This window comes from Halyomorpha halys, unplaced genomic scaffold (genome assembly GCF_000696795.3).
Source record: "Halyomorpha halys isolate HHAL.00 unplaced genomic scaffold, Hhal_1.1 Scaffold604.1, whole genome shotgun sequence".
NCBI lineage: Eukaryota > Metazoa > Arthropoda > Insecta > Hemiptera > Pentatomidae > Halyomorpha > Halyomorpha halys.
In genome coordinates this window covers 119,680-129,314 of record NW_027105224.1, presented here as the reverse complement: position 1 = coordinate 129,314, position 9,635 = coordinate 119,680, and the positions used below count along the sequence as shown (strand labels likewise).

Sequence of the window (9,635 nt, the reverse complement as noted above, 5' to 3'; positions counted from 1 at the left end):
AGTGATAATACATTTAGAAACTATCTGCTAGTGATAATACATTTAGAAACTATCTGTTAATGATAATACATTTAGAAACTATCTGCAAGTGATAACACACTTAGTACATCGATCAAATTTCATATAAACCTTTCTAATCATCATAATCCTTTGGTTCAATCCTTATCTAGTTCCACCTGTCCCTGTAATCCACCTGGAAGATTGAAACGGCAGTGGCCAAGAGACTTATTCTAAAATAAAAATGGACAATTGGAGTTCGGGCAATGGTCAGATGCTCCCCTCAATTGGAATATTTGCGGCTCTAGTGCTCTTACTCAGCCTCCAATGACTCATTGCCAGTGACGCGGTTAGAGGGATACGCTGGGATCGCAAAGAACTCTGCACTATCTCAGGGATCCTCTGATCGATAGCGTAAATATTTTATATAAGAGTGTAAATGTGACTGGAGATTATTTTATTTATTTTTATTTAATTTATTTATTTTTCATGTACATAGTTTGATTATGTTTAATTTCTTTATCCTTCTGTTTGTGTATATTTAGAGAGATATTTTATTTATTTTTATTCTTATGTTATTTTATTTTAATATGAATGTGATCAGTTATAAATATTACCTATTGCCCAATAACGTTGTGGCAGATTGTAATATCTATCAATAAATAAAGTTTGAGTTTTTTTTAAAAATATATCAATAAGTATTGTGAGGTTAATTTTGTTTTCTACTTTATTTTTTTATTTCATATAAATTGCTATATTTCATATAGTTCAGTTCGTTAAAGTCGGTTTTAATTAGTCATTCATAATGATTCTTTATTTTTTTCAATTAATGTTGTCTACTTATTATAAGTGCTACTATCAGTTTTGAAAACATGCTTAAAAACACTTATTATCTGCCTGGTTTAGTCAGATATCTTTAAAATAATTTTCATTGTTCATTCGATAACATTAAACATTAATTATGTTTGATAATGATATTATTTGTGACAATTATAATTATAATAATTTGACATTCATTAAAGTGGTATTGATAAAATTTTTAAAAAAATTTCATAATCTTTAATTATTCTTTATTAAAAGAAATTTACATTTTTACATGCTTTAACTAGCTTCTTCTTATGGATTTCTAAGATTAGTACAGGAATATCTTCAAAGTTGAATTGATTGATTATTGTTTGTTAATTTATCTAACTATTGTAAAACTGCTCCGGACTTCGGTGGTAGATATATACTGGAGGCACGAACGCTGGAATAAATTTATAAATTATAAGTGGTTTAAGTAAATCCTTTTCAAATAAGATACAATTTGCTTTTAAAGTTCATGTAAACAAATTGATTTAATTATGGTCTCTATTAGGTAGATTAAAATAAATTTAGTAATGTTTATTGGCGATGAATTACCTGTTTGTCGCGGGAAAGTTGAAACTACCAACGACAACTCTGAGCTTCGACTCTAAGCTCTCTCTGTACTTCGTTAGGTCGACAGTTATTTCAAAGTCACCGATGTTCAAAACTGTCAGTAATGTTGGATTACCCTCCAAGACCCTGCAATGGAAGGAGTTGTTGAAATTAAGATTAATTTTATTTATTGGAGAAATAAAAAAAACTTATTGTTAGGTACTAGAAGTAAATTCAGATATACTATAGTGTATCTCCAAATAAGTTAAATTAATATTCAATATCACCTCGTAATAAGTATTAGTCCTTCATCAGATGTCTGCACTTGGCAGCTTCCTTCACTCATCGTTTGTTGTTTTCTCAGCTGTACCAGGGTTTTGTAAATGTTAAGGTGGGAGCGTTTGTTCTTTTCAGAGGATTCATTTTCCACGTTTCTTGTCCAAAAACTTGGAGCTAATGGTAGCCATGGTTTACCGGTCGAGAAACCTTAAGAAAATAATAAAAATTAGTATATTTTAGAAAAAAAAAATGAACGTATAGTATTACTTAACCGACTGCTTATATCTATAATCGGTTTTGTGGGTACAGTCCTTATACTGCATCCCTGCCCAGCGTCCATTTCTAAGCTTTATTTATAATAATTTTAATTAATTAATTATCGCTGTTGGTGACGAGTCTTCCCAAAATATCATAAGACTCACCTCCATTGTGTGTTGCTTTCCAGGGCATCGGACCCCTCTGGAAGTCCCTGGACATGGTCTCGAACCCGCTTGGTCCAGCTCTGAGTCCTTGGAAGTCTCGGCCCTCGTCGTACCTCACGTAGGCATCTTCAAGACCAAACTCATCGCCGTTGTAAGTGAGTACTGTACCAGGGAGAGACATTACCATCATGTGGAGGACATCTACCCATTCGTCGGTGAATCTAGAGGCGGGTCGATGCTGGTCATGGTTACCTAGCTTTGGTTTGAAAAAAAAAATTAATATTACCACTAACAAATATTAAAAAAATATATATTAAATATCCCTACCACCCAGTTGGGCCATTTATCTTCTTTGATGAGGTCCACCCACTGGTTTATTATGGCAGCCCATTCTGAAGTGTTGCTTCCTTGATTAACATCGGTAATGAAGAAGAAGTTGAAGGGGAATGTGGATCCTGGCGAATCATGGTCTCCGTAGAATTTCCGAAGTTTATCGAAGTCTGAGTAGCTCTCGGTCATCATGAGCCTGAAATTACGATGGCGTAATTGCTAAAGGAATTTATTATAGATTTTCTTATGTAATACTAGAAAAAGATGGACTTAAAGACATAAATGGTTAACTAACTGCAAACTAATTATAATTTTAATTAATGGTCAATTCATTTAGCCAATAGTAAAAGTTAAGGTTTAGATATTTGTTGATATATTTATTTAATTGGTATAGTTTTTTTCATGAACAAGGCTAATCGGTAATTAAGAATAGTGAAGTACTTTTGAAGGTACTCATGAAGGTCTCTCGTTCAACATCTTGTTCTGGAAGATGAGAACTCCAGAGACCAAAATACCTTTAGCTTCAATGAGTGTTATTATTTTAACTTTAAGGCTATGTCCATACCGAAGGGGTCTACTTAGAAGATTAATCACAAGTATGGTTGTCTAATCTCGCGAGTCACCTCTTTATTTAATGACAAACCAGCCATTTCAGTTCTTTTGTCTAGTGAGTAGGTGATTAATGAAAGAAGACCCAACATCTATTTCACTCGTATTTCGTAATAAATTGAATCTAAACCAGTATTTTCGCAGAAGATAAATTGCCTATAATTATATAAAAGATAAGTACTTTGAAAATTATCTTCCAGTTTAGAAAATAAACCAGGAGTACCCAGGTTCTATGTAACTAGGTTAAGCAACTCGTCTAGTAACCTCCGTGTGACCATTGTCTGGACACCAATAGGGCGTAAGCGAAAAAACATTCTTTCACAACAAAAGAAACCGAAGAACTTTTTTACAAGAAGGAAGAAAATTTAGAGCTATTTTTCCATTTATAAAGGGTATTCTTAAGTAGGTTCCAAGTGACCTAGCGCTGGGAATAAAAACGAAGGTAAGTTGAACGTTTTCACTAGTATTCCCTATTACTTCTCTGTACTATGTAAATTTCATGCTATGTTATGGAAGTAAACAAATATGATTGTGTTTGTTATCATAACTACTTAAAATGATTGATCTGTTACTATGAAAATTAATTTATGCTGTTTATTTGGCAGTTGTGATTCAGAAAACATTCGATTCTAATTTGAAGATCATATTGCTATGTTTACAATGTTCACAGGCACAACCTGTTGAAGGTTTTTGAATCCTTGGGTGAAAAAGATTCTGCACACCATAATTTGACTCCCTCTCCTTGATCATTGATCATAACCATGGCCATTCTATTCACGTGATTACATAATCCCGTTGTTATCATTTGAGTAAACGTTTGAGAAACTAAAAATTATCTACAATAGTCTTACTCGTTTTGAAGTTAGATCCGTAAAAGCTGGTCGCAAAACCAATCAAAAACAGACGTTAATAAATCCAATCAGTCCACATTTACCAATCAAGTCAACAAATTTTATTTACTTGGCCTCTTTTGGATTTTCCTGGAATGTGTCAAGAGTTTTTCTGAACATTCGATTCTAATTTAAAGATAACATTGCTAGATTTACAATTTATATGTACAAACAACCAGCTCAAGCTTTTTGGCACCCTAGATGAAAACAAATTTACTTCATCTTCTCCATTCCTAAACATAACTAAGATGGTGGTTCATTACCACATTCCCTGTTACTACATAGTTCTGTTGTTGTCATTTCATTAAACATTAAATAAATTAAAACCTACCAACAATAGTCTTACTATATATATGAAGTTGGATTTAACAAACGTTATGGTACTAAAATTAAGTCAACAAAATGCACACTTTTAATAAAAAGTAGAAATTCAACCCAGCAATTAATAAATATGGTTGCACAATCCTTTTGCCTTTAGCAAGCGTTGTGGTACTTTTAATTAGGCATGTAAAACGTACTTACTTTGCCTCCTTTGGTTTGGTTTCGAAAGTATCGAGAGTTTTTCTGAATTCTTTAATGATTTCGTAGGTTTGCGGTTGATCCAATGTGCAAATGTGATTGAGGTTGTTGTAATCATTAGGGTTGTTTGGGTTTTGATGATCTGATAGTGGTTCATCACCACATTCCACATTATCATAAATCACACTTACGGCGTCCATTCGGAATCCGCTAACTCCTCTGCTCAGCCATAGTTTAAGAACATCCTATGTGTATGTATAATTATATTTAATAGTTTATGAACAGGATCGATACTTATTTAACATGGATCAACAATAACATTCTACTCACGTTCATTTTCTTCCTCACTACAGGATTGGCATAGTTAAGGTCTGCTTGTTCAATAAGGAACGTATGTAAGTAAAACTGCTTCCTTTTTTCGCTCCATTCCCAGGATGTCCCCGTGCCCATATCACTTATCTGAAATGAAAAATCAAACACAACAAAAGAATATAAATAAAAACTTGTTTAAAATATATTCTCATAGATGACTTTCAAAAATTACGATAAAATAAGTTTATTTTAATGATAAATCATGTATATTTTTTTATTGTTAGTATTTGCGATTTCTATGATGTCATGGCCTTAGTGATCATTAAAGAGAAATATATTCTATTTTTTATTTTCTTTGAAGCATTTTCTACTATCATTTCTTTTTTACTTAAACATTTTATTTGCACCAGAAAGAGGTAGCTCAGTGAATAAGCCGTGAATAATCTTGTACAAATCAATATTAAAATTTTACTTCCTTACAACGTACTGATTGCCTGACCTTTCATGGGTCTTTACAATATAGATTTTCATTTCTTTCTCAATCCTTTTTGCATTAACTAACTCCCTCTTTTTTTCATTTTCACACTATCTGTGAAACTAGTAGGTATAATGTGTGCAGTATCCGATCAGCACGGTTGAGCAATCACTCATAATTTATTTTTAGTTCCTCTCAGTAACGATCTCTTGACTCTCAGACTTGATTCCATCCTTATCTTAATCTTCGAGAGGCGACAAAGTGTTACGCTTTGGAACTTAGGTCCAAGAGCGCTAGATTCAGAACGTTGTGGGTTTGATTCTTCCACATGAGGCAGTTAATATTTATTTATATAATGAATCTTAACATTCCCACCTTTGTTATTACGTGACGGCAACTTCAAGCTAGCCGCCAGAGATTGACCTAAAGGACCACGAGGCCTATTTTCTGGACTAGTTCTCCCAACCAACTAGAGTAACTACCAACGCCAATACCAATAATCTTAATATTTATACTTACTTAATAAACAAACGGAACCTTTATCATAATAGGACCAAAGTTTATCTAGATTTAAAGAACATGAAGCATACTTGTCACTAATTACTTTTTTAAAAAGAAATACCCAAAAATAACAGTTGGAAATTGATATGAAACGAATAACGAACCAATGAAGTGAAATTAAAAAAAAAAAAAAAAAAAAAAAAAAAAAAAGCTACAGCGCTTAGAAAAACCAATTATTGGATGATAGTAGTAAAGGTTTGATGACGGATGTACTGTTTTTAATGAGGTGCAGATAGTTGACAGTTGATTACTTATTGGAGAAGATGGTCGGAGGGTGCGGTCAGCAAATCAAAATAAATAAATTAAAAAATATTTATTTATGCCGACGTTTCGACCTGAGTTTAAGGTATTCATCAGAGCTATAGATCAAAAGAGATAACAACAAACATAAAACTGAAAAGAAATAGTATAGAAATAAATTTTGAATTATACAAAATATTGAATTGAATAATACAAAATAACTTATTGATAACCATGGAATTAGAAAGTAGCAGATTGATAACAGTGAAAGATGAAATATAATATTATGTAGGTAATAAGATATGTATAATATAAGATATGTAAGTAGTGTCTAAAAAATGAAAAAACAAATTTGACTTTACAAATTGAACAATATGACAGAAAATGAAATATATGATACAATGGGTGAGTGACTTATATATGAATAACAGTGTGAGTATTAACTTTTTTATTTATGTTTTTTAAAAGTAAAGTAAATTTACTGAAAGACAGCCTAACGCAGCACAAATATTCCGTCTCCTCCCGTAACTTCACTGCTTCAAAATTGTCTGAAGCTTAACATTCTTTTGATTTTGATAAAACCTCCATACTAGCCTCTGTCCTTAACCACGACAAATGAATATTATCTGAAGGCATTTTTATACAATTAGAAGCTTCCTCAGTCAATCACAAAACGGACAAACAAAACCTATCACTAACTTATTCCCAAATAGTTAATTTATTAAAGCACCAAAAATTTATTTTATATTTTATTATTATTTTATTTATAAATCTCCAACATCGATCTTCTCCAATCCTGTTTTTATGTTTGCACAGCACTGGAATCTAGAATCTGGATTCAACTTGGCCTACAGTGTACTAATAAAAACTTTTTCGAAAGATTTCAATTTATCAAGTATTATGACAAGCTCTATGATGAACATGTTTAGAATACGTTAATCGATTCAATGCTAAAGAGAAACATCCTACTCTTAACCTTGAACTGAAATTTTATTTTCAATCAGTTAAAAAATTATGAAATAGATAATGAAATTGCGCAAAAATGAATAAAACAGATGTAATCATTGATAAGAAAAACAATTAGTGGATATAGGATTCTGCACATCATAGAAATATTGTTGATCGCCCTGAATAAAAATCTAATCTAATCTAATCTAATCATAGAAATATTTAATTTAACGTGTCTGGTTTATTATTGTTTTACCAAAAAATAGATTTGGGATTAAATAGTTATTTATAAAAAAATTGCAAAAGAAAAGCGAAATATTAAATTAATATTAAAATTAAAAATATAATTAGTAAACTTGAAAACATTATTCCAACAACTGAATCATCTTACCCAATTATTGGGCGGTATTGGTTTGTTGTTACTATCGTATCCTTTCGGGTCCTGCCAAACATAAAAGTCAGAATATTTTTCGTCAGTATCGTTCCTGGCTTCCGAAGCTAAAAACCATTTATGTTTTGTACTTGTATGGTTTGGTACGAAATCCATTAACACTCTTATTCCTGAAATAAAGACGAGGAGTGCGGTTGAAATCAATCAGTCAAAATATAAAAATGAAAAATTTAAGAAAAAATACCTCTAGCATTCATTGCCTTCACCAGTTCATTAAAATCTTCCAATGTTCCATATTCCGGGTTTATATTTTCCATATCAGAAATATCATAGCCGAAATCATAATTGGGAGTTGGATAAATTGGAGATAGCCATATAGCTCCGATGCCCAATGACTGGAGATAGTCAGCGTGTTGTATGACACCTGCAATAACAATTAATTAAATTTATTATTGCTTAAATTACTTTTTAGATATAATTTTCTATATCTTGAAACTTTTACCAACCCTTCAAGTCCCCTATGCCATCACCATCGGTGTCCTGGAAGGAGCGGACGTATACTTGATACACAATAGAATTTTTGTACCAATAGAAGTTGTCCGCTTTTATTGCACTCGCCAGGAGGCAAGAAATCAATAATGCCAAAAACGCCATCTGAAATATCACCAAAATTATTATAACTAAAATACCCACTATAAAATCAATTACGCTTCATGGGTAGTAACTTATTAGTTTTAACTAACATCGCCAAAATACGTTTTAAGTAGACTTAGGTTATTTAACTTGTAACCTTAATCTACTTCAGGCACATGTACACCTAAAATTCCATTACTCAATCAAGATAGTAAGTTAAATATTGAAAAAAAAAAACAACAAATATTGAAATTATATAAATTAAAAAAAATATAACATGCTTTACTCACACTCGTGGCGGAGCGGCAGACAATACTGATAATCTATTAGAGAAACTCTTTTATAAGGGAGTTGAAAGCACTCCATTGTTATTAGTTGATAAAAATGGTTATTAAATTATTAAGTACTTCAAATCACCAACGAAAAAAAATGTAATATTTAAAATTGATTTTTTTCTTCATTTTATGCAATACTGGTATTTTCTGATAGGTCCTTGTTATGATAATCCATGAACTCAATAACAGGTATTGTTGAATTCCAGTAAGTCCACTACTTAATATATGAGCTAATACCATTAAATAAATAAGTAATAACAACTTTCAATTATTTTCACTTCCTTATAGATGGAATATATAGTATGAATAAGTAGTGCAATCATGAAAAATTTCTAATTCGATTTTTTGACAGGAATATACGTTTTGAGGTTCCCATTGCAGGTAATCAAGTCTCGCAAATGGAATCCGTGTTTTTTATTATTTTGTTTAACAAGGGTCATGAAAATATTCAAAAGACGCTAATAGGGACGAACTTATCCGTGTGCATACTTTATACCTACTAAAATAACTTCCCATGTGACCGATCTTAGTCATTACTTCGCGGAAGGAAAGGCTGAGGCCACCTCATGCTCCTCTTCTTACCTGACATTCGTCAGCCATATGTCAATTCTTGTTCCTTCCATGCTAGGCACTACTTCTAGCTCTCTCTTCAGCTCTCAATCCTTTTACGAAAACTGTGGTGAATATCTTCATCGCTGCCTGATATTGGTTGCGGAACATACACGGCTCACTAAGTTTTCTGGTCTGATATTTACTCCACACGATTTCTTCAATTCGGTTCTTTCTTTTGCAAAGCGTATGCAAACAAAAACATGTGCTCCACAGTTTCCTTGACAGCAAATCATGCAGAGCATTCTGCTGTCTTGTCCAATTTTAAGCTGCACTGCTAGAATCTAAATATCCGTGTTCCATCAACAGTTGGGTAACATAAAATTCCACTCACCATATTCGGCGACCATATAACCCAACGATAGTTATTTTCCGCTTATCGCCGTCTTCTCTCAAAACGCGAGGACTTCATCTATAATGCCTATTTCTCTCTTCAACAAAATGTTCAACAACAGTAGGGATTCTGACAATCACGTGCGACGCTTTATAAAAAACAGTTCGAAACACACATGCTGTGATTAATTAAACTCTGCGATTAACGGAACCCATCTGTCGCATATATGATTTCGTTAGTGCATCTTTCTGGACCCGTGTAACATAATTGAGGGGATAACACCAGCTAGGTGGTTTCCAAGACTCTCTAATGTTCGACATAAGGCGTAGCAATAACAATGCTTCTCTAGCAGA

At 32.4% G+C, this 9,635-nt stretch overlaps 1 protein-coding gene across 2 annotated transcripts in view; it reads right to left on the bottom strand.

Moving 5' to 3' along the window:
• Window positions 1-1,045: 1,045 nt before the first annotated feature.
• The window catches only part of LOC106684713 (maltase 1), a 24,097-nt gene continuing 15,507 nt past the window's right edge, over window positions 1,046-9,635 (bottom strand). The window contains exons 1-11 of one of the 2 annotated variants that reach the window (XM_067049456.1): window positions 8,295-8,357; window positions 7,878-8,025; window positions 7,616-7,795; window positions 7,372-7,541; window positions 4,775-4,903; window positions 4,448-4,689; window positions 2,424-2,622; window positions 2,097-2,352; window positions 1,683-1,881; window positions 1,399-1,542; window positions 1,046-1,243 (exon numbers count right to left, since the gene is read on the bottom strand). In XM_067049456.1, coding sequence (XP_066905557.1) covers window positions 1,189-1,243; window positions 1,399-1,542; window positions 1,683-1,881; window positions 2,097-2,352; window positions 2,424-2,622; window positions 4,448-4,689; window positions 4,775-4,903; window positions 7,372-7,541; window positions 7,616-7,795; window positions 7,878-8,025 — 1,722 coding nt within the window. In that variant the 5' untranslated portion in view covers window positions 8,295-8,357 and the 3' untranslated portion in view covers window positions 1,046-1,188. Of the gene's footprint in view, window positions 1,244-1,398; window positions 1,543-1,682; window positions 1,882-2,096; window positions 2,353-2,423; window positions 2,623-4,447; window positions 4,690-4,774; window positions 4,904-7,371; window positions 7,542-7,615; window positions 7,796-7,877; window positions 8,026-8,294; window positions 8,358-9,635 lie in introns of those variants that run through there. The other variant, XM_067049452.1, reaches the window with a different exon arrangement.